The sequence below is a fragment of the Mus caroli genome, unplaced genomic scaffold (assembly GCF_978045245.1).
Source record: "Mus caroli unplaced genomic scaffold, Mus_caroli_1 scaffold_16, whole genome shotgun sequence".
Classification (NCBI taxonomy): Eukaryota; Metazoa; Chordata; class Mammalia; order Rodentia; family Muridae; genus Mus; species Mus caroli.
The window spans coordinates 25,840,072-25,864,827 of record NW_028227271.1 but is presented as its reverse complement, the minus strand read 5'-3'; the positions used below and the strand labels follow the sequence as shown (position 1 = coordinate 25,864,827).

The 24,756-nt window shown below is 49.8% G+C and overlaps 1 protein-coding gene across 1 annotated transcript; it reads left to right on the top strand.

The window, feature by feature from the left end:
• Nucleotides 1-339: 339 nt before the first annotated feature.
• Nucleotides 340-23,687, top strand: LOC110310481 (cytokine receptor common subunit beta). Its single transcript, XM_021183474.3, has 14 exons — nt 340-417; nt 8,733-8,969; nt 10,017-10,140; nt 11,661-11,848; nt 13,324-13,481; nt 13,560-13,728; nt 14,225-14,360; nt 14,483-14,640; nt 17,321-17,460; nt 18,234-18,393; nt 19,223-19,313; nt 19,517-19,574; nt 20,224-20,327; nt 20,924-23,687. Exons 2-14 carry the CDS (start codon nt 8,882-8,884, stop codon nt 22,038-22,040), a joined length of 2,691 nt encoding a protein of 896 aa, XP_021039133.2. The 5' UTR covers nt 340-417; nt 8,733-8,881; the 3' UTR covers nt 22,041-23,687.
• The last annotated feature ends 1,069 nt before the right edge of the window (nt 23,688-24,756 follow it).

Here is a 24,756-nt window from a genome sequence, read left to right as displayed (position 1 = left end):
TGCATAAGGCCACATGCTAAGAAGTGGTGCCCTTCAGGTCCTCCCCAGCTCTGCCTGGCTCTGGGTACACACTTGCAGGGAGGTGGTTATTGCTCTCTTTGTCTGCTTCCTCCAGAGGAGTCAGGGAGGCGGGTGAGGAGGAGGCCATTCCAGGCTGAGACCTGAAGGGCACATGAGAGCTCACGGGGAGATGGTGGGGAGCGAGCTACTCTGGCAGAACTAAATGTCGTGAGTCTTATCAGAGGCTAGTGTCCACAATTCTGAGAAGTAAGCGAAGCTGCTTGCGAAAGGGCACTGGCAACTTCCTCAATCTGCTCTCTGTTTCCTCCAGATGGGGCACAAATAAATAGGAAGAGCCTGCAGCTCACTGGCACTTGGAGGCTCCCGAAGGAGGCTGCCTGTCGCCCAAGCACAGAGGTAAGTGTCTGGCTTCCTGACGCGGAGCTGAGGATGGGCGCAAAGCAGGGGCTGTGAGGGTCTCCAGGGTAGAACAGTACAGGATAAGACAGGGCTGGGGCAGCATATCCCTCAACCTTGAACTCTCTAGAAAGACTAGGTCTCAGACTCCAAGTCAGTTAGTAGAGGAGAGGCACACTGGAGCATTGGAGCAGGGAACAAAGTCAGGGCTCTGGAAGAGGTATGGTTAGGATGTGCTCTGGGGCTCTGGGGCTCTGGGAGGACACAGCTTTATCACTGGAGGTCTGGTGGCAGGAAGGACAGACACCCTGAAAGCTCTACATGGGGCTAAGCACTGTGTTCCTTCTAACTTTGCCACCCACATGTTACTTCAGTCCCTGTCCTGAGCTTCAGGTCACACATCTGTGGGACAGGGTGAGTGGGAGACATAGTCTGCTCTGTTTCAACTAGAAATGAAGGACAGAGAGAGGAGAAAGAGAGGGGGTAGAGAAAATTTACCTACAAGGATGAAGAAGTGTTGGAGACAGAGACAGAGATGTAGAACATCCCTTGGTACTGGGTATAATTTGACAATCTTACTTGGGAAGTGCCCAGAGACATACCAGATCATCCAGCTCTGTCTTTCTCTGTCTCTGTCTCTGTCTCTGTCTCTGTCTCTGTCTCTGTCTCTGTCTCTGTCTCTGTCTCTGTCTCTGTCTCTCTCTCTGTCTCTCTCTCTCTCTATTTGTGTGTCTGTTTCTGTCTCTCTGACTCTGTCTCTCTCTCTCTTTCTTTGTTTCTCTCTGTCACACACACACACACACACACACACACACACACACACACACACACACACACACACACACACACACCATACTGTGCTCTGAAATCACCACAGATGATTTGGGTCCAGATATGTCACTTCTGTACCTAGTGTGCCAGCAGGTAGGTGTCTCATCACATAGCTAGGGACCAGTCCCTCCCAGACAGGGGCACAGACAGCCCCTCTGCGGACAGAGACCACTGTCATGTCTCACAGATCATAAACTAACCTGTCCATATATCCCACATGCTGTATTCCAGAGGTCATTCTTTAGCCATTGTTCGACAGAAATCTCTGTGATCATGTTAAGCAAAGAATTTGCCTGAGATTCAGGCCTCTACCTCTGCTCACGCCCAGTACACAGGGCCTTTGAACCTAATCTGGCAATGGAAGGAAAAGGCACCTTCACTCACTTCTTTGTAGTGCAGCATCTCCCCTCTCTCTACCTCTTTTTCAAAAGCTCTTCTTTTTTAAAAAGATTTATTTATTTTATTATATGTAAGTACACTGGAGCTGTTTTGAGACACTCCAGAAGCGTGAGTCAGATCTCATTACAAATGGTTGTTAGCCACCATATGGTTGTGAGTTTTGAACTCAAGACCTTCACGAAAGCAGTCAGTGTTCTTAACTGCTGAGCCATCTTGCCAGCCCTCTTAAAAAGCTTTAAAAGAAAACTCCTTCTCTGTCAGCATGGGTTGAAAAGCCACGTCAGACCGTATCCCCCCATTGGCTCTAAGAAACCTTTAGCTAGAACCTAATGTCCGTACTGGAACCACAAGGCTGTCAATGAGGTTGTCCTGTAAGTCTCCCCCTCACTTGCTCTGCTGTCTCTGCCCCTAGACCTCTCTCTTCCCCTAGTGAGAAGTCTTCTAGGATCTCCTGACTGTCTATACCAGAAATCATAGTAAGTCACTTGTTGCATGGGCCTGGGACTGTCCCTTCACCCAGACCTGCTGAGTACAGAGATACCTGTTCACCATCTCTCCTCACTACTTCTGGTCTGGCCACACTTCAGGAAGGAACCTGAGTGTCACAGGGTGCTTGTCTCCCTTGCCACCAGTCCTCTAGACGATGGTTCTCAACCTGTGGGTCGGGACCCCTTGGCAGTCTCCTGTCAGATGTCTAGCAGATCAGATATTTACATCATGATTCAGAACCACATCAAAATATTGAAGTAGCAATTAAATAATTTTAGGGTTATAGGTCACCACAACATAAGGAAGTGTTTTAAGGGGTCACAGCATTAGGAAGGTTGGGAGCCACTGGTCTAGACCCTCTTGACCAGGGTTCATAATGGCATTGCTCAGTTCCATTGTCTAAGGCCTCTCCTCAGCTGCTTTCTGTGTGACCTCTAATGACCTCTATATGACCTCTACATGTGTCCTGAACTTTTCTCTAGCAATTCCTCAAATGCTGAGCCTCTTTTGCAACACTGACTACAAAGCAAGCAGCCCGGAAAAACAGCTTCTTCGATTTAAACATTCCTACATTATGTCACAACATTCAAAGCAGGTGACCTGAGACCCCTTACACTTGGGGATCCTTCGTCTTCCATAGCTGCCCCTTCTGTCAACATGGGACCCCATTCCAAATTATAAAAGGATCCATACACTCTCAGGGCACCATTCATTTTTCTGTAAGAAGTTTCCCACTGTGCCTCTATCCACAGCAACTGCTCTTACTTAAATTCTCAAAGCAAATTTGATCTGGTCAATTCTTTCTCTATCAGGCCTTGAGCTATTCTCACCATAAGAGAGCATTACAGGGGTGAGTACCTAAGTGTAGTCAGGTACATGCTGCTGGAGTGTATGCATGGATGTGTGTCTTACATATGCATGTGTGTGCGTGTGCTTGTGTGTGTGTGTGTGTGTGCGCGCGCACGCATGCGTATGTGCCTGTGGCTCTTTCTGCACCTAGGATTGGCTTGTAGACTCACCATACAAGCTTCTAGGCCTGGTTGTAGGGTTTTCCCTCCTCAGAGGCCCTGCCAGAACATACTAGCATATTCAGATTCTAGCTTAATTAATTCCTATCTGGTTTCCTTGTAGTTTCAGAGTGAATAAACTTTTGTGCTCACTCCTGGTACCTCTCCCCTGAAACCCCACTCAACAGTTTTGCTTTTATTGTGTGAAGTTATTCATAACCCAGGACTGTAGGAAAGGTCATGAGTTCATGAGTATTTAATGTCAAAGAATGACACAAAAGACACAGACACCTGACTTTTTAGTGGTTAGAAAAACCAGAATCATGGATGTGGCAAACGCATTTCTGTGACTAGGAATATATTCAGAAATCGTGGCTTTTAACTTACCCAGTCCAATCTGGCCAAGACACAGAGCAGCATCCTCTGCTGAATTTGAAAGGTCCTGGATCGAGGAAATTCTACCTCATCTGAGCTTATTTCTGAGATCATTCAGAATAGGAGGAGCCCAGAACCCTGGGCTTTTCACTCACTGCTTGGAGTTGAGGAAGGTTTATAAGCAACTACTGTTTACACTGCGCTGTGTGTACACGCCACAGAGCAAAAACTAAGAACCCAGAGTAGCCCTGCGGCCACTAAAGTCACCCAGTCAGTTCTGAAGAGTGACTGTTAGAAAATGTCCCCAGAAGAATATAGTTATTTTTCTACACTTGTGAATATATGCAAGTGGGTGTTGGTCTGTAGCTCCCAGACAGGGTGCCAAGTTCACTTCATTTCATGGACAATGCTTGCCTCTTAGCCAGCACCTCACTCACTGCAGCAGTCCTTCCATGTGTGAGACGCGTTGCTGCTCCCCGCCGAGTGGACCCATGGCTCTGGCAGAGCCCCTGGCTCATCACTGATGTCTCCCCTCCTTTCCTTTGTTCTCCTCCAGCTGAGGAAAGCGTTCCTCTTGGCGTCACGTTTCCCTTCCAGGGCTTCTGAGACCCAGGAGATGACGCCCTGCAGACTGGCTGCCTTTCTCCAGGTCCCAGAGCATCTGTCAGTCTCACTGACTCCACAAACCCCTCCCCACTTTGGCCATGCATAACACTCCCGCCATGCCTTTCTCATGGCTATCTGCTCTGTTCCTGTCCTGGTTTGGTCATATGCTCTCCCTGAGCCCTTTTCACTTCCCCTGCACACCAGAGCAGCTTCCATCTCTGGTCACCAATACTGCAGCATCGCTGACTCCACTCAGATCCCAGAGATGTCTTTAAAATATCAGTTGGAATTGTCCAGTGGTCCCACTGCAAAAGCACAGGAAGGTGACAGCCGCCTAAAGTCCTAGTGAGCAGGATGAGGCTTCCCTCCTGCTACTTCATCATCTTTACCCACATGATTTCTAGCCAAGCCAGTATTCCATGCATTCAGACTTGGTTACATGTGATGGAATATATATAAAATTAAAGACGTAGTTTAATGGTCTTAATGGCTTAGTTTTGGGTTTCAGATCTTTAATTCACCTTGGATCTGGATGTAAAGAAATAAGTTCACTTAAAAGCGTGGTCCCCTCATTGATTAGAAGCCACCAGTCACAAGTGTGCAGTCCCTCTGTGCCTCAGTGGCTGGAGACAGCAGTCTAGCTTTCTGAGCTCTGATGCACTTGGTTAGATTCACTATTGCTTTGATCTTTGCTCTGACTATGGGTGTTTAGTAGCAGATGCCCACGCCTCTTCTGCTCTGTGTTTTGGACTCAGAGTCAGCTGAGTCAGGGCATTCACATCCTTCTCTATCCTTTGTTACCATCTCCTGTAAGCCTCAGGAGTCTTCTCAGCACACTGATCCCTGGAGACAGAGTTGGGACTCTCTCCTGTGCTAGCATTGGCCGGGGGTTGGGGCAGCCCAAGTCCTCTATGGCTCTGACACTGGCATGGGGACCAGGGGGACAAACTCAGGTCATCAGAACGGTTTGCACACTGAACATTTCCATGGCCCTGGAAAGTAAGTTGGCCCTGTAGCCTCTTGGTGTGGATGCACTGTGGGTGGACGTTTGAGCTTCTCTCCTTCCCTGGTGAAGTGCTCCAAACATGGCCACCATACACACTTCTTTAAGAAATTTGGATCTGACTGGTTTGTGAAATGGTTCTGTCTGCCCTCCTCTTAAGCATATTTCTTCATACACTCAGGGATCAGGGTGTACAAACACTTTTGGTTTCCTGCACTTCTCCCTCTCTGCCACCTCCACCCTGCCCCTTTTTCCCTAGGTCCTCATCTCTCTATACTTACCCTTCATCTTCAAAGGCTATCAAGCCTAACTTGTTTTGTTTTCAGACTGGTGCTCACTGTGTTGCCCAGGCTAGCCCCACATTCCTAGTCTGGAATAATCCTTTCTCACTAGCAGCTGGAATTGTGTGCCCCCCAAGGCCCTGCCTCAATCTTTAAGGTCAATGCTCCCTCCTACTTATATTCTACACCAGCACTTGGGTTTAATTAGCATTTTTGAGCCCTCGTAAAGCCAGGCCGGTCTCAGCCCATTTTCAGTTCTCCTCTTTCCTCCCCCCAACCCCACCCCCGTCCTCCTCCACCACCTCAGAGCCACCTCCCACCTTAGTCATCTGAGGTTTTGCCTGGCTCTTGCCCCTGCTGTGTGCTGCCTCACTGTTGCTTCCTGCAGTGCAAATCTCCCCTACATATCTGCAAGGCATGTTGCTTTCTCTGTTCCCATACAGCACCCTGTCTTGCTTTAAATCTGTCTTTCCTGAAAAACATGATAGAATAACTTCTTTTCAGGAAACATCTGGACACTTCTTCTCTGCCTTCATGCAACCAAAGCAGACATTAGGCTGGGGTGGTTACCTCAGAGGGACATGAGGCTTTGCATGTGGCTTCTGTCCTTTCCTTGTGATCCAAAATGGCGACTGGAGTGCCAACCGTCCTTTCTGAGATATAGGAAAGAAAAGAAAAAAAAGTGAAAACAAATGGACTTTTCCCATGCCTTTTAAGTAGTCTGTGGGAAAGATACGTACAGGGCTTTCCCTCATGGCTCCTTGGACGGCGTTTAATCATGTGACCATTTAATCATGTGACCCTGCCTAGTGGCAGGAGAGAGTAAGGGGTATTATTACTTTTATTCTTGTGAAAAATAATCCCCAAAAGGCAAGGGACAGTGAGGGAAGCGGCCACTGCTGGCCATGCATATCCCTCATCCTCAGCTTGGTCCCCTTTCCAGTGCTTCCACGGTGTTCTGGAGAGTGTCCCCTGCCTTGTCCTTGTCCCCATTTTTGCACATCCCCCTCAGTTGGGTTCTTCTCTATGGTGTCTATTCTGTGGTGTCACTCATCATTGCACTGATCTTTCTAAAATCCCGAGTCTCCTATCTTAAGACTTCTTATTTTTTGTTTTTGTTTTTACAACAGCAGTCTGTGTTTAAATAGCTTTAGGCTCTGCAGTAACTAAGGGATACAAGCTCATAGATTCAACTTTTCTCTCCTTCGGCTCTGTCTGGTCAATATAAGTATGACAGAGCAGTCTGAGTTGGGGCAGACATAGCACACCAATGATCAGGAAACACAACCTCTCAGGGAAGCATGGTGAGAGAGGGCGGGTCCTCAGTCAACCCACCTGGGCTCTGTCCCAGCCTGCCTCACACAGCTGTGGCACTGTGGCCCATCACTCCACATCCCTATACCATTTCCTGTCTGCAAGGATTCTAACAGCTGCCTTGACCAAGATGCATTGATTTCCCCAAAGCACTTCGCACACTTCCTGGTTGATGGTTGATGGTTGATGGTTGATGGTTGATGGTTGATGGTTGATGGTTGATGGTTGATGGTTGATGGTGGGCATTAAACCTCAGGTGCCTGCTCTCATGGAGTCTCTGTGTGTATTTAAATACTGTGCTGTAGGTTTTTGATGACACAGCCCTGTTGTCTTTTACAGTAGATGATAACTTATTCTCCATGATTTCAGTTGTTAGGGACTGAATACTCCTGCACCCCAAAACCCTTATGTGGAAACTACTTTCCCAGGGGGAGGGTACAGGAGACTGGTGTCCTTCTATTAGACATCCCAGGACGATCCCTTGATGCCTCCACTATGGCAGTAGCAGCCAGAAAAACCTGTGAGGAAGAGGTCTCATCTGACCTCAAACCTGCATGTGCCTTGACCTTGGCCTTGCCACTTTCCAGAAACTCAAGAAATAAATGTCTGTGGTTTTATGAACTATTCGTGGTCTTTTGTGACAGTCTCCTCCCAATGAAGACATTGGTCATTGGTACATCTGGTTTTCCCCCCCTTACTTGGTGACTCTGTTGGCTTTATGAAAAGCAGGCAGTTGGCTGCAAACCCTTTCATCCCTCGTTGTCACGAATCTTTTGCTTACCTTTAAGGTTGACAGCTCAAGGGCACCAGCAGCAAAGGTTTGATGTGACTTGGCATGGGACTTTTTAATTAACCTCACATATAGGGAGGCTTCTGAGACAGAGGTTTGGGATTTGTGTGTCTTGTTATTCAATCATCTTAGCATTTTCCAATGGAATATTCCATCATTTTATGCTCTTTTCTGGTTCCTCCTTCATTCATATTGAGCATTATGGAGGTAAAATAACACTCATTGCAGTCAAGGGGTCCAAAGAGTAGAGATGTATATGGCTGATAGGTAAGAGATAGATAAAGATAAAAACATAGATGATAGATAGATAGATAGATAGATAGATAGATAGATAGATAGATAGATAGATGATTAATAGATAGATACATAAATACATAGATAGATAAAAGATAGATGATAGGTAGATAAATTATAGACATAATGATAGATGATTGAAAGATAGATGATAGATGGATAATAGATAAATAGATGAATAGATAGACAGACAGACAGACAGATAGTTGATACATGAATAAATAGGCACATGATGCAGGTACATGGATGGATACAAGAATGGATAAACAGATGTGCGCATACAGAGATGAATAATACATAGGTAAATGGATGAAATGATAGATGGATGATAGAAGAACAGATGGGTGTAGGCTGTGTGCATCTTGACTCAAGTTTCAAATGCCTATAGGGTAAGGGGTCACAGCAATGGCTCTGCAACTCTGGTACTTCCCAAAAGAACTCAGTGAAAACAAGGAAATCCCCAGACTTCAGAGAAAGGGGAACTGGGAAGCAGAGGGGCCTGTGGGAGACCTGATGGTAAACTAAGCAGAGGTAGGGAGAGCACCAGGCTCTGCCTGTGCTCCAGAACAAGGTTGGGTGGGTGTGTGCAGAGACAGAAACAAGAGAGGAATCAATCACCCCTAGGCTTGCACCGCCCCCATGGCCACATCCATCAAAGGTGTGGGTCTCAGCTCCTCTGTGTGGCCTGGTGCAAGCTTAACAGCAGCCTCACTCTCACCTCTCCACACTGCAGTGTGGTCTGAGGAAGGATCTGCTGCCTCAGAGGCCATCAATTCATCTCTTCTATGTTCCTGCTTTAGCACAATGAGGCTTAAGAGAAGGGAACAGTTCCAGGGTTGCACGCATCAGGGCCTCTTCTCTGGGTTCAGGTCACTTGGCATCCGCAGTGTACTGGACAGCTCTCAGCCTTACACATTTTCTTACAGCCAAAAAGGATGCAGTCTAGGAGGGAAGAATCACAAGCCCTGTAAGATGAGTGGAGCCAAACCCCCAGCCAAGCACCAATACAGAACCCCAGGACAATGAGGACACCCCCCTGCCCATAGCTTCCTGTGCAGTCACCAAAAGTGCCAAAATGGACCAGCAAATGGCACTCACATGGGGGCTGTGCTACATGGCACTGGTGGCTCTCTGCTGGGGACACGGGGTGACAGAGGTAGAAGGTAAGTCTGAAGACCCTGCCCTTTATCTCCCTTTTCAGTGTTGAGTCTGGTAGGATCTGAACCCACCAGAAGCGCAACAGCCCCCAGAAACCCTGCAGCTCCACCCACTGTATCCAGCTCTGGTTTTTCCTGTCTCTCCTGCATTCTTTCTCTCCTTGAGGTGCCCCTGGCCCTTCTCTTCCCTGTTCTTCATATCCCTGCTCCTCCTTGCCTGGCTCTGGAGCATCCAGCTCAATGGTGTCCCTCTCCAGCCATATTATTCAATGTATCTCCTAAAACTTCAACCTCCAAGGAGCCAACATCTTCTCTGCCTCTCCCTCAGAGCCCCTATTCCTCTAAGGACTTCCTGTTCCCTTAACCATTGCTCTTGGGGGCCTTGACCTACAAACCTTTTCCCGAAGTATCTCTAGCCCTCTCCTCTACCCAGAGGCCCTATGGGATATTCTGTCACAGTGCCTCATGGATTTCCTCCATGTAGGAGCCACTTTCTCTTTACCACGTCCAGCTTTAGAGAGAGGCCAAGGCTTAGCAGATAAGGACCCAGAAAGGGATATACCAGCTACTTCTCAGGCACTGCTGTGTCTGTCCTACCAAGTGACACCTCAGAGAACAGGGTCAGGCCTGAGCAATGCACTACATGAGGGCAGGTGCAGCACAGAACATATATCATGGCTGAGAACCCACTGGGATCTCATGTTCCTGACAGAAAAGGAGCGTCCTCAACAGGATCCACCACACAGCCTCACCAGGCTCAGGGCCTCTACCTGGTCACCTGGGCTTCAGCAGGAAGTGGGAGACCAGGGCTTTCTGTGCATGTCTTTAATGTGAGCCCCCAGGAAACAGAGGCAAGAGGATCTCTGTGAGTTTGTCGCTATATGGTTTTCAAAGAAAGTGTCAGACAGCCTGGGTTACATAGAAAGACCCTGTCTCAAAACAAACAAACAAATGAAAATATACTTCTGTGGGACAGGAGGGAAAGGGATGGGGACACCTGGACACCTGGAGGGGAGAGACTGGCTCTCCTGATCCTCTGCTTCTCCTTGCCAGAAACAGTCCCTCTGAAGACTCTGCAGTGCTACAATGACTACACCAACCACATCATCTGCAGCTGGGCAGACACGGAGGATGCCCAGGGGCTAATCAACATGACCCTCTATCACCATCTAGAGAAGTGAGTGCCACTGAGCCCATTGGTACTGCTGGCCACCACCACCTCTCTCCCCACCACTGTGTTGTCAGTGATTGTGGCCATCATCTCCGGTCACCCCGCATGTGTGCTACCCGGCCATCCCAATACCTGCAGCTTCTGCAGCTATAGGCCTCTCCAGCCATGAGCATCCTGTCTCTCTCCTCCACTCCTCATCAACCTGGCCAGAGGAGCTGCTGATCTCATAGTCCTCCTGTCTCTCCTGTATTCCTTGCCTGAACACACATCCCCAGGATTTGACTATCTCCAAGGAAACCAAACTGCCCTTGCCACTGAGAAATACCCATAGCCAAATGGCCAGGCCTGATCCATGTTCTCCCAACCCACCAGGATGACCTCCTGTAGCTTACCTTTACTACTGTCATGGTCCCCTGATGTCTCTGACAAATCTTTCTGTTCTATTTGCTTCCTTTTCCTCTCCTGTCTACTGTAGAGTGTGAGATCTGTAAATGAAGCCCTGGCTTCCTTTCTACATGCAGTCTTTGGGGGTGGGGGGCTCATGGGCAGAGACTCTCTGGGGAGGATGGCCAACTCTAGCACAGACATCCCTGCCTATGACAAAGCATCTCTCTATGCTTTTACTTGAGGAATCCATTTCTCTGACTCCAAATGCCACAAACTGATTTCCACTCTTGATCCAGCGATTGTCCTGCTTCTGCTGTCTCCACATCTCACTTTATTAGCTGGGAAGTGATGACAGCTTGACTAAATGACTATGAATGAGGGTTTTAAATGTCTTCTACATCCTTTTCTGCTCCTTAGTTAACACTCCTAAGTTTATCTCCCAATGAAATGCAAGTCTGACCAACTTGGAAACCACCACCAGCATCCAATCTCCTTAGTATGACCAGGATGGAACTATCTTGTTAGTTCATCATCCTAACCAATCAATCCCTGCACCAAAACATGTCACTCACTTTATCACTCTCAATCCCTGCCTGCTTGCTACTAACAAACACATGAAACCTACTTTCCTTGCCACCAGACCCATGACTGTTTTGCTTACAGCAGGAAAGCCAGTACTGAGGGACAAGTCATTAGGGCCACAGATAGGACAGACTGACAAGCATACAAACTAAAGAAGATGCCAGCAAGGGAGTTGCCCAAGAGCACCATGCTCTGATGTCACAAGTGTAGGAATCCAGTGGGGACTTGAGGAGAGGGTCCTTTTGGTCTCAGGGCTTTGAGGCAGTTACCAAGTGATCCTAAGGTTCAGAGTGACCTGGGACACAGTGCTACGGTTATATGAAGGTCACTGGCTGTTCTAGGTGCTACACAACTACAGAGAAATTACTAATCTGCAAGCCTTATGACCTTGTCTCTTCAGTTTCTTTTCTCAGGAATAGTAGTAACCTTGATACAGGTAACGTGATACAGGTGAAGATACAGAAGAGGGGAGGAGAGCAGACAAACTTCCCCTAGAGAATGACCTTGACCTGGTTATCTGACATATATAGTAGAAACTAATGAATGCTCCCTAACAGGAAACAGCCAGTGTCCTGTGAGCTCAGTGAGGAACTCATGTGGTCAGAGTGCCCGTCATCCCACCGCTGTGTGCCCAGAAGATGTGTCATCCCCTATACACGATTTTCCATCACAAACGAAGACTACTACTCCTTCCAGCCAGATCGTGATCTGGGCATCCAGCTCATGGTCCCACTTGCCCAGCATGGTGAGGATCAGGGGTCCTGCCTAGGCAGTGGGTGCAAGAACGGGCAGGATACTGGGATGGGCTAGAGTGAGGGTCTCCCAGAATTAGGGACCATGTCTTGGGGTTGGAAGAGATATGATGTGGGGCCTCTGCTCGAGGATAATCCTGTTCCAGCTGCTTCTGCCACCTATCAAGCCACAAAGCTTCCTCCACAGGAAGAGCTGTGCCTGTGCCTCCTATAGGACTTTCCAGGTGACAGAACTCTGCTCTCTGTTGCTTTGGCCCATGGCTGCAACACCTTGCCCTATTGCAGAGGCTCTGAGATCCACAGAGGTTCTCCGATTAGACTGTGGAGCAGAGATGACCACGATAGGTCACATTGTCAGGCTCTTTCCATGCTTCTGACCCAGAGCCAGGGTCTGCGCCACCCTCTCTGGACCACAGAGTGTGCAGGCAGCAGGCCCACAAGGCCCGTTGTCACGGCATGACCTTAAGTGGGGCCAAAAATCATCTGTGTGGTTCTCTTGGGGACTGTAGCCGACATGTCACCCACACTGCAGAATAATGGGGAAACCTTGGCTTGTATTGTTCTTCTAAGCCCCAGCTTAGATGTCAGACTCTCAGGGGGACACTGTGAGTCCTCTTTGCCCACCAACAATGCTAGGTAGAATGCTCTCATCACATCATTGCTGCTGGTGTCTGAAAGAGTCCCTGCCCCTGGGGCTCAGAGGTGCAGACTGAAGGGTTAGGTGCCAGCTGCCACATCCAGGGATGGAAAGCAAAGGGCTCTGGCAATCAGGAAGGGCTTCCCATAAGGAAGGAAGGAGCTCTGCAGCCAAGTCCTTGCTCTGGGAGGATCACAGAGCCAGAAGCAATTCTTAGCCAGGAAACCACATGTGCAAAGGGGGCTTGCAAGGGGGAGATCTGAGGGAGTGGGGCATGATGGGTACACCAGGCATGTGCACTGTGTTCTAGGAAGCATCAAGTTCCAAAGGCTGGACAATGGCAGGGAAATCATGGGTACAGACAGCTGCATCTCTAGCCTTGAACTAGGGAAAGGGGGACAGGGAAAAGAAACCCTTAGCCTGGTTTGACAAGACAGACATGGGGCTTACAATGAGCTGCAGTGGGACAAGAAGAGGGAAAAGGGCTTCTGTCTGGGGACAGGAGTCCAAGAAAGTCATCAGGGCAGTCCTACACTTATGCAAGGCAAGGACAGTCAGTGGTAGACACTTGAACTGTGAGGAGGCTGTGTAGCAAGAGAGGAGGCTCCCTGGCTCACAGCACCGTCTGCTGGTCAGAAAGCATCAGTGCACAGCAGGGCAGGAGGAGGCCCCACTGAAGAGGATGTAGGGCAGAATTACTGTCAAATCTGCAGTTTGCAGGTTTCAGGCCTGAAGCTGAAGGGGGTCAGCCAAACTGGCACCCAGACCACCAGGCTACCCGCAGCTCCCTCGGTGTGCAACCCGATTAACCCTCTGCTTCCCTCCCTGTAGTGCAGCCACCCCCTCCCAAGAACGTCAGCATCAGCTCCTCTGAGGATCGTTTCCTGCTGGAGTGGAGTGTGTCCCTTGGGGATGCCCAGGTCTCCTGGCTTTCATCAAAGGACATAGAGTTTGAAGTGGCTTATAAGCGGCTTCAGGACTCCTGGGAGGTAGGATGCTGAGATGTCTGTGCCCTCCCTTGGGTGACAGCATGTCAGGTTCCTCCTTCAGCTCCCATATCTCCACAGGATGCCTCCAGCCTCCACACTACCAACTTTCAGGTGAATTTCGAGCCAAAGCTATTCCTACCCAACAGCATCTATGCTGCCCGTGTGCGCACTTGGCTGTCCCCGGGTTCAAGCTTGTCTGGGAGACCCAGCAGATGGAGCCCAGAGGTTCAATGGGACTCCCAGCCAGGTAATGGAGCTGGGAGGATGTGCCCCTTTTAGGAGACTAGAAGTGGGGACAGTCTAGGTCCGAGTGAGGCTCCAGGATCTGCCCTACCTCGCCTCATCATTGGAGCCTCCCACCAGCCCTATGTCCCCAGTAGTCTCTCTGGGCCACTCTGTGTCACACACTCTTGGCTCTATGGCAGCATACATGTTGTTAATGACCTCAATAGCAGCAGCATAGGCCCATGTGTTTACAAGTGCTGGGCTGTGTGTAGGGTCACCTGTGTCCCTGAGTTCATTTAAACACTCAATATTTAGAGCTGGGCCACCTCTCACAAGATGGAGCAGATGTACTGGATTCTTCCCTAGCTGGGGACACACAGCAGACAGGCTCAGAGCAGAGTTGGGCTGATGTTCACAGCCAGGTTCTGCTGATTTCAAGGATCTCCTCTGTGTGATTAACCTCAGGTCTCAATTAGTGAGGGAGGGTGGACTGACTGAATGAGGGTATATTCCCACAGGGGACAAGGCCCAGCCACAGAACCTTCAATGCTTCTTTGATGGGATCCAGTCCCTCCACTGCTCCTGGGAGGTGTGGACCCAGACGACTGGCTCTGTTACCTTTGGGCTCTTCTATCGCCCCAGCCCTGCAGCTCCGTGAGTGTCCCCTGTCCATCTTGCCTTGCTTCTTCTTACCCCCAGGACCATACCTCTTTGAGGTCTTAGCTGGATCTGACATTCCCCCAACCCTGCTCTCAGCTCAACTGTATTTCCCCCAGGGAGGAGAAATGCTCTCCGGTGGTGAAGGAGCTGCAGGCCAACGTCTACACCCGCTACCGCTGCAGTCTACCTGTGCCTGAGCCCAGGGCACACAGCCAGTACACAGTCTCTGTTAAGCACCTGGAACAAGGGAAGTTAATCCTGAGCTATGACCACAGTGAGTGTGCCCTACCTCTGTCTGAGTTCCCAGTACTATAGGGGTCCATTAGGTTATGCCAATAAACACAAGAGCTTCTTTGGCATCTTTGCTTTTGCCACTTTCAGACAATTGCAGATTTTTCACTCAAAGTGATAAAAAATAACTATTTTTGGATTAAGCATATGTCCCAATGGGTGAAAGCAATTGATGAACAGGCTTGAGGACGTGTGTTCAAATTCCAGCACCCACATAAAAATTTGAGCATGATCATATCCTCCTGTCAAGAGACAGGGGGATAGTTGGGGCTTTCTGGCTGCTCACCAGATCTGGGTTCAGTGCAAGATCCAGTCTTAAGAACACAGAAAGAAGACAAAAGCCATCCTTCTCTGGCTTCTGCATGCCTATATATAGATCCTGTCTTAGGGTTTTACTGCTGCGAACAGACATCATGACCAAGGCAAATCTTATAAAAAAACAACATTTAATTGGGGATGGCTTACAGGTTCAGAGGTTCAGTCTATTATCATCAAGGTGGGAGCATGGCAGCATCCAGGCTGGCATGGTTCAGGCAAAGCCTAGAGTTCCACAGATTCATCTAAAGGCTGCTAGCAGAACACTGAGTTCCAGGCAGCTAGGATGAGGTTCTGAAAGCCCACACCTAGAGTGACACAACTACTCCAGCAAGGCCACACCTAATAGTGCCACTCCCTAGTGTAAGCATATACACACCATCACAGTCTCCCATACCCCCATGGAGGCATGTGCAACAGAGTGAGAGATAGAGACAGAGAGATGGAAAGAGAGATTGAAAGAAAATTTATTCTAATATGTTTCTACTGTCTTCAAGGACAGGGAAGCTACAGGCAAGCCCTCCTGCAGACCATACTGTCTGCCCTCAAGAGTCTCTGCTCTCCTTCCCCACAGCTTCCACCCAGTTTCATGCCTGCCTCTTGCCTGGACCATCGTCCTTCTCTACCTCTTTTGCCTCTGAGATTTCCAACTCCTCCTACAGCTAATGTTCCCATTTCTCCCATTTGGCTCTCTGTTTTACTTTCCTGCCTGGAAGGAGTAGATGCCCACAGATTGTGTCCCTACAGACCTATGTGCCACCTTCCTGTCACAGGGCAAGGACCCTGACACAAGGGAGACTTCCCAGCCAACCAGTAATGCTTGTCCTCTTTGGTAGGCAATCTTTTTGTCACCTGAGCTCATATCTATCATTTTCTTCCTGGGGGCCTTGCTCCAGGAAAAGGAGGTCCTTGATTCAAGGGACCCCTCCATGTTTTAGAGCCATCTGAATTATTTTTGTGAAAGCCCTCTGATGTCACAAGCTATGACTCTTTTGTTTTGATGGAGAGATAAAAGGTGACTGAGTGCCTTACTTTAAAGTGCCCACCTCTCTGAGAAGGCACAACAGGCAACATGAGGAAGCCTGAATGTGTGCCCAAGTCTCATTTTGTTGTCTACTCTTTCACTGGACAGGGCTGTCACCCAAAGTCCCCAGTTTTCTGTTTGTCCACAGTGCGATGGTGAGATGGTGATTCGGGTGTGTGACACAGCCATGTAGGGGACACTTTCAGAACAGCAAGGACTTGCCAGCCCGTACTGATGTCAGGCAACTCCCAGGGTCACTGAAGCAGCAGAGGGCCCCAGCTAACACAGAAAAATAGAGACAGGGCTCTCCACTGCCCAGTTTTATCTTCTCCAGACTCAGTTTTCCCTGTGTAAAATGGGGAAATGAAAGGACCTCATGGGGGAAGGGGAGAACAGAGTGCAGGAGTTCCCACAAACTGAGTATGTTGCCCAGGGGTGGAATAGTCAATGGACCAAGGTAGAAAGACATGGGTTCTTTCTGTTTTTATTTTTTTGTATTTAAACACTAGCAGGGAAGCACCAACAAGCTTTGGGCCACCCTGACTTACCTCAGGTGCTCCCCTCCCTCGTGGCCCAACATGGGGTAACACTGTGATGCAGTAATGATGGGCATTTGCCTTGGTTACTTTTTTATTGCTATGACATCATTACCGAGGTAACTTATAGAAGAATGTTTACTTTGGGATTACGATTCCAGTGGGTGAGAGTTCATGGTGCAGAGCAGTCAAAGCAGGGAACAGGGGCAGGAAGCTGGAGAAAGGGCTGAGAGTTCATGTCTTTCGTTACTTGCTTGCTTGATTGACTGCTTGGTTGTTGGTTGGTTGGTTGGTTGGTTGGTTGGTTAGTTGGTTGGTTGGTTGGCTAGTTGATTTCTCAAGACAGAGTTTCTCTCTGTAGGTCTGGATGTCCTGGAATTCACCTTGCAGACCAGGCTGACCTCACACCCGTGTACATCGTCCTGACTGTCTCCTAAGTGCTAGAACTAAAGTCATGGTCCATCATGCTCACATCTTGAACCACAACCCAAAAACAAAGTACAAATAAAAGCCCCAGCGCCATGACCCACTGACACATCTCCTCCAATAAGACCACACCTCCTCAACCTTCCCAAACAGTCCCAACTGGGGACCAGACCAAGGACTCAAACACATAAGCCTATGGGACCATTCTCATTCAAACAACCATAGAGTTCAAAACAGTCAGAATGGCTGGGGTTAGGGATATGGGACCAGCGTGAAGAATTCATTAGACAAGCTTGGATAATGGGGAACATCCTGCTGGGGGAAGGGCATGATGACATTCCCTGAAATGATCCTCCCTCCAGTCCAGATGGAGCCTCCAACCCTCAACCTGACCAAGAACAGAGACAGCTACAGCCTGCATTGGGAAACTCAGAAGATGGCTTACTCATTCATTGAGCACACATTCCAGGTCCAGTACAAGAAGAAATCGGACAGCTGGGAGGTAAGTTCCAGGACCCATGGGATGTTACAGACAGGGAGTAGAGGAAAGAAAGGACATTCTAGGGAGCCCTACTTGCAAAGGGGGTGACCCCTGTACCTTGGCACCCACATGGTCAACAGGAGACAGTCCAATTTCTTGATGAGCGATTCAGGCTCGGAGAGGTGACATGACACGGTCACATGACCAGTGCTGCCCTTGAGCCAGACTGGCAGAGGAATGGAATGAAGGGTTCAAAGATCACCAAGGCCTGGGTGTATTTCCTCCATGGAAGCATATCTGACCAGTGGGACAGCTGCTGTGGGTTAAGCTGAGGGCAAGTCCTGGCCAGCATGCACCACACATGCAAAGGCCTGCCAGCTAGATTCAGACCCTGGGGCTCCACAGAGACTAAAGCAGGACCACTCAGCTAGGATTCTAACTTCAGACAGGAAGTGGGAAACTGAGGCAAGCAGAGAGTCAGGAGAAAGGTGGTCCTAACCCCAACTCCTAAGCTAGGACCCAGCAAACTAGCATGGTATTCCTGGACCAGACAAAAAGGCCAAGGCACAGCAACAAATTGGGAGGTGGAGATAGCCTGGTCTTGGGCCTGGATGCAGCTGTCAGGGCTGGAAGGGCTGATATCTGGGGCCACCACAGTGGCTGGTTATAGTAGGCTCTGGAATGGCATCCTGGGCTGGACTAAAGAAACAATGGATCTGGGGGTAATTGCCAGGAAGGCAGCTGAGCCCCTGTACCTGGCTGATAGCTCAGCTTCAGCACATCTGCCTCTGCAGGACAGCAAGACAGAGAACCTAGATCGAGCCCATAGCATGGACCTGCCCCAGCTGGTGCCAGACACCACATACTGTGCCAGGGTGAGGGTCAAGCCCATCTCTAACTACGATGGGATCTGGAGCGAGTGGAGCAATGAGTACACTTGGACGACTGACTGGGGTATGTCCCTCAGCCACCACCACACTCCTGGGACAGCCCCACTGCATAGGGCAAGGGAGGCAGAGAGCCACTCTACCCTGTGTCCATCACTGCAGAATGCACTTGGTATATTACACACACTGTAAGTGGGGACTTAGGGAGAGAGAGGAGCTAGAGCCCAGGCCTCTATTTATATAGGGCTCTTAATTTTCTTAGCCTTTGTGGCAGCCATGATGAGCCAAGGTGGGTTTCTTGTTACAATGGCTGCCAGCTAGTCTATGTACACAGAGAAGTTGAAAGGTTGGTGGGACCCATTCGTCCTGCTGATTTCCCTTCCCTTGAAACCTGCATTCAATGCTGGTGCGTCCCATAGTGACTGCCTGACACACAGTGTGCAAGGTGGATGTGGGGTGGGGGATTGTAATGAAGCATTCCACATAGTCAGCCCTGTCAGAAGGGGGGATCTCAGAGTGAGAGTCATTCTGGAAGAAAGAGGGCTAGAGCCATGAACTCCGGAGATGGGGAGGGAACTTACACAGCTCCAATCAAGAAGGCTAGGGGACCTTCTGCTGGAAACCTTCCCATCTCCTTGACCCTCCCTGGATCAGAAAGCCATAGCCCATGCTCTTTATTTCAAGAAGTCCCCCCAGTTGCCAAGCTCAGTCATCCCCCGCGCAGGGTACTTGCTGCTGCTTAGGGCAGAACTTCCCATATTGAAGACAGGGTATGGACCCAGGGTTTCTTCCCAGGTACCTGGCCTTTCTCACAGAAGGTATGGGAGACACTAGCCTCCTCCATTAGCTTGCAGCTTGTGCCTCCCATCTAATGCTGCTTCTCCTTGTTGACCAAGTGATGCCCACGCTGTGGATAGTCCTCATCCTCGTCTTTCTCATCCTCATCTTGCTCCTGGTCCTTCGCTTTGGCTGTGTCTATGGGTACAGGTAAGTGCACTCTGTGCGCAGAGGAAAGTGGAAACTGGGCTCCGGGGTCACAGAGATGACACAGTTGGGCACACTCTCATTCCCAGCCTACCATTCACTCCCCTGGTTTCAGTTTTCCTTCTATACATGGGCACAGAAGTAGCTGGCACAGAGGTCTATGGAACCTCGCATACACATGTCCCCACCCTCCTGCTGTCTTCCAGGACGTACAGGAAGTGGAAGGAGAAGATCCCCAACCCCAGCAAGAGCCTCCTGTTCCAGGTAGGAAGGCAGGCCCTGCTGCTGGCTCCCGGTTCCATTCTTGTCCTCATGGGAAAGTGTGGGAAAGTTGGAAGGCTAGGCCAGCAGGAGGTGAGTAGCTGGTATTGCCTGGGTGCTCGAAGGAGGAGTCTCACAAATTGGCCTGCGTTCTCTCTGGAGCCACAGACAGAACTCAGAGCCTTCTCCTGCCCAAAATGGCTCAGAAGAGTCGGCTCCTGGAGGTAGAGACAGGGCTGAGTGTCTCCAGGACAGGACTTGAGCACTGCACAGCAAGATGCCTTAGAGCTGGTAGGAGAGCTGACTACAGCCAGGGTGTCTCCAGGGGGTCAGCTCCTGAGACAGGAATGGAAATGAAAGGACATGGCTGTCCATGTCTCACAGAACAATGGTTATGGGGAGACACCAGTGCCATGAGAAAAGCTATAGGGAACAGCATGGCTGCTTACCTCAGGAGCTTTAGGGCTAAGGAAACACAACCCCTAGGAAGCCTCTTAATTTCTTGGAGTCAGAGGCCTGAGATGGGCCCTACCATGGGGCATTCTTCCCATGTCTGGAGCTTATGGAAGACACCATATGCACATGATTCCTTCACTGTTCCTTCCTTCTTGAGGTACCACTTTCACAGACACAAATGACCTTTCCTTTCTAGGGTGGAGGTAAAGGTCTCTGGGCTCCTGGCAGCATGGCAGCCTTCGCCACTAAGAACCCCCCTCCCCAGGGGCCACAGAGCAGGCTTCTTGCTGAGCAACAGGGGTGAGTGGTTGGGCTCTGACCCTTGGGGATCCTGTGGGAGGGAACCTGTCCATGGTGCATATCACGGTAGCCTGTTAGTCTCTGAATAGACAAGAGGAGAGGCTGCCCACTGTAGCAAGCAGCACTCCAGGTAGGCATGAGGAAGACTTTTTCTGACTCCCAGGTTGGCATGAAACAGACAAGGGACCAGAGGCAGCATCCCGGAGCAGGAAGCCTCTCCTTGCCAGGTGCCCTATGTAAACCCTGCACTACAATGGCCTCATGGGTGACTGAGAGTGCACACTGTGGGACTTCAGTCTGCTAAGCCCACGTGTCAGGGAGTCAGCAGCCCCATATGGGCAGGTGTGAACCCAGCCCTGAAGGTTCACACTTGCTACAAGGAGCAGAAGAGAGCAAACATTAGGATGGTGGTGTGAACTGAGCCCTGAGCACGTGATACTTTGGGACACTGGACATACACCATGTCAGTCACAGGACCTCATGCCTCAGTGCTTACTGTGAGGCCCAGAGGGGATTCAGGCCTTCCTAGAGCTCACCTGCTCTTTCTATACACTAAGTGCCTAGGTTCAACATCTCTGCCTCTATTGTCCCGACAGGGTGTCATATGCACATTTGGAAGACAACGACCTGTCACCTCTCACTATAGAGGACCCTAACATAAATCGAGATCCACCACCTGGTCCTGATACAACCCCAGCTGCCTCATCTGAATCCACAGAGCAACTTCCCAATGTTCAACTAGAGGGACCAACTCCTTCTAGCAGACCTAGGAAGCAATTACCCAGCTTTGACTTCAATGGGCCCTACCTGGGGCCTCCCCAATCCCACTCCCTGCCTGATCTCCCAGACCAGCTGGGTTCCCCCCAGGTGGGTGGGAGCCTGAAGCCAGCACTGCCAGGCTCCTTGGAGTACATGTGTCTGCCCCCTGGAGGTCAAGTGCAACTGGTCCCATTGTCCCAGGTAATGGGGCAGGGACAGGCTGTGGATGTGCAGTGTGGGTCCAGCCTGGAGACCTCAGGGAGCCCTTCTGTGGAGCCAAAGGAGAACCCTCCAGTTGAGCTGAGTGTGGAGGAACAGGAGGCAAGGGACAACCCAGTGACTCTGCCCATAAGCTCTGGGGGCCCTGAGGACAGTATGATGGCCTCTGATTATGTCACTCCTGGAGATCCGGTGCTCACTCTGCCCACAGGGCCCCTGTCTACCTCTCTGGGCCCCTCTCTAGGGTTGCCCTCAGCCCAAAGTCCCAGTCTCTGTCTTAAGCTGCCCGGGGTCCCCTCTGGAAGCCCTGCTCTAGGGCCACCAGGGTTTGAGGACTATGTGGAGCTGCCTCCAAGTGTGAGCCAGGCTGCCAAGTCCCCTCCAGGCCATCCTGCTCCTTCTGTGGCAAGCAGCCCCACAGAGATCCCAGGAGAGCCCAGGGAGGAAGTGGGCCCAGCATCCCCACATCCCGAAGGCCTCCTTGTTCTTCAGCAGGTTGGGGACTACTGCTTCCTCCCTGGTCTGGGACCTGGCTCCCTCTCACCACACAGCAAGCCACCCTCTCCAGGTCTGTGTTCTAAGACTGAGGACCTAGACCAGGACTTGTCTGTGAAAAAGTTTCCCTATCAGCCCATGCCCCAGGCGCCAGCCATTCAGTTTTTCAAGTCCCTAAAGCATCAGGACTACCTGTCTCTGCCCCCTTGGGACAATAGCCAGTCTGGGAAGGTGTGCTGAGTCTGTCCCCTCCAAAATCACCAGCAGCCCGGCACCTCAGCCTGTGGTCCTCAGCCTGAGCATCATCACAGAAGCCTCACTGAGTTCACACTCCTTCTTGCTCCCAGCCCTGACCCAGCAATACCCCGCCTGTGCTTTTCTCTTCCCCCTCTGTCCCTCTTCCCCTCCCTCTACCCCCCCAATCTCTCTCTCTCTCTCTCTCTCCAGTTTTCTGCCTTCTATGGGAACTTCCTTCCTGTCCCTCTGACCTGTTGGAGTGGGGATGAGGCCTGTGAGGGTGAGCTCTGCATGGTCTGTTTAGGGTTGAAGAACTGCTAAGGTCGGCTTGTCCACCACAGTCATTGATGATAACACAGCACATTTCTGCCTCTGTGTGAAAGGTGGGAGGCTCAGGTGAGCCCCTTGGGAGGTCAGACTGTAAAATTGGGCAGGCTCTTGTCACTCCAAGAATAGACATGATCCTCTATGGTTGTCTGAAGCTCCTGGGGAGACCTGGGGAACCTTGTAGAGGGTATTTGGTACCCTCCTTATATACAGAAATCACTAATGTGGACAAAGCTGGACACAGCTATGGCCAGGCTGGAGGGATGAGAAGCAATGGAGAGAGCTGGGCGTCTAGAACTCATGGTGTCAACTGCAGACGAGCTTAGTTGTGGATCCCGGACAGCACACCCCGAGACTAAGTCTAGACAGCTGAGCTGTTCGTTCGTTCTCCCTCCAGAGCAAATCCCGGATACCTGTGCTCCCACTGGCCTCAGATGAGGGTCTGCTGTTTGACTGTGGCCCTTGGCCATCACCACCCTCTTGACAATCCAGGCACAATGCCATTACCTCATTCTGTTCTCACTGGAGTTGTTGGTTCATGGTCACGTTTGCACGTGGCCTTTGTGTGTGTCTCGAGCATAGGCTTTTTGGGTGGCAGCCAGGAAGTAGAGTTGGAGAGCTCATGAACAGTTTTGTGCTTCAGAGTGTCTTTTTTGGATGAAACTGAATAGCTCTTTCCACGTGGCCTCTTGTGGGCCACATGTGTCTCCCCAGTGTCCTAATTTTGTGCAGGAGGCACACCAGCTCTGTCAGCCATTGCGTGTCTGCATTGCTGTGAGATGGGTTGCCGAGCCACACCTGTCTTTGGGGCCCTGTTTGCAGTGGCCTTTGCTGTAAGTGTACATGTGCCCTTGTTTATGTTCTTTCGGTTCCTTCTGTGTCTAAAGCCTTGAGTGGGAGACTTGAACTTTTCTAGAACACATGCTCACTCTACAGAGTTCAGTCTTTATGTGTTCTATGACCTGGAGTCAGTGGACATTGTATCATTTCTTCACCTATTTGTGCTCTGTCGGGCACTCCATGATCCACCAAGTCATGAACTGGATCTGGTCTGTCCTATCCCCTGGCCTCACTCACATGATGGCAGACATAGAATGCGGCAGCTCAAATGTCCCTTGGTCTCTGTTCATTGCAGCAAAGAAAACCACTAACATCTTGAGTGTGTTGCAGTGGCAATGTTCAACATCAGCCTTTCAATACTTTCCAAAGTGACCACTCTAGAGAAACAAACAGGAGTGGCCTCCATGTTAAGATATGAATGCCAAAATGCCTTGCATAAGAGGAAATATTGTAATAAAAATGTTTACATACAATAAAACAGCAAAACAAGGCAGTTTGTGTGTGTTTGTGTGTGTATGCGTGTGTGTGTGTGTGTTTATGTGTGTGTTGGAAGGTTGGGGGTGGGGACAGTTCCAACCCATGAGTGCCTTGTCAAGTAACTGGGTTCCATAAGACAGGGCACTTGATACCCAAGACCCCTGCACCCTCTTAGAGGCGAATAGGATGGGACATGGGGTGGGGGTGGGGACTTGTGGAGGAGGAACCAGAGGGAGAACAGCAATCAGAATGTAAAGTGCATAAATAAATTAACTAATGGAAAAATAGAAATATAAATACTATTGAAGGCTTAAAAAGGAAATAATAATCACTTAGCTTCCTACAGAAAAGGCAAAGGTCTACATTGGAAGAAAGACTAATGGTTCTAGCACAACACCACTCTTCATGCAGAAGGATGGAATTCAATTCAGACCTTCCACTTCATACACAATAAATTCTAATTATATCAATTCTGAGGGCTGATGAACGCCACCCTCGCTGTATCTGATTTGGGATCATGATGACTTGGGGAGACACAAATATTACACCATCCTTCAAGGTTAAGAACACCTAGCATGGTGTGTGTGTGTCATTGTGGAATGCACCATTGGGGAAGAGCTGGTGAGAGCATTATGAAATTTGGGTATCTGAAGCAGAAGAGGCTCAGACAGTCTTGAAGAATTTAATTCTTACCAAAATCATTTGCACACCACTGGCATTGCTTACGGAATCTTCAGACTTGGGAACAGGATAACAGATGTGCAAGGAAAAGTGAAACTGACTTTGATTTGGCCAAGCTATGGAACACTGGGGCAAAGGGGAAGGGCTTCTGTAGCAATACAAGACATTCTGAGTCCAGAACTCCTTGGGCAGTTTCAGTGTGGACCTGCTGGTCAGTGCTAGCATTGATAAACACTGTTTTCTGGCTGAAAGCCTTGGTGTCCTGGTTCTAAAAGTATCTCACCTAATTTGGGGTTGGGGGGAGGTTCATAGTTGAGATTCACCTTCTCTGTTGCAAGAATGTCAAACTCCCAGACTCTAGGAGTGGTGACCACCTCACATGGTCCCAGAAGAC

Coding starts and splice junctions, on each gene's coding strand:
- LOC110310481 (XM_021183474.3), top strand. CDS start 8,882: ATGGACCAGCAAATGGCACTCACATGGGGGCTGTGCTACATGGCACTG. Junction 11,849..13,323: donor GGTCCCACTTGCCCAGCATG/GTGAGGATCAGG, acceptor CCCTCCCTGTAG/TGCAGCCACCCCCTCCCAAG. Junction 17,461..18,233: donor AGAAATCGGACAGCTGGGAG/GTAAGTTCCAGG, acceptor CTGCCTCTGCAG/GACAGCAAGACAGAGAACCT.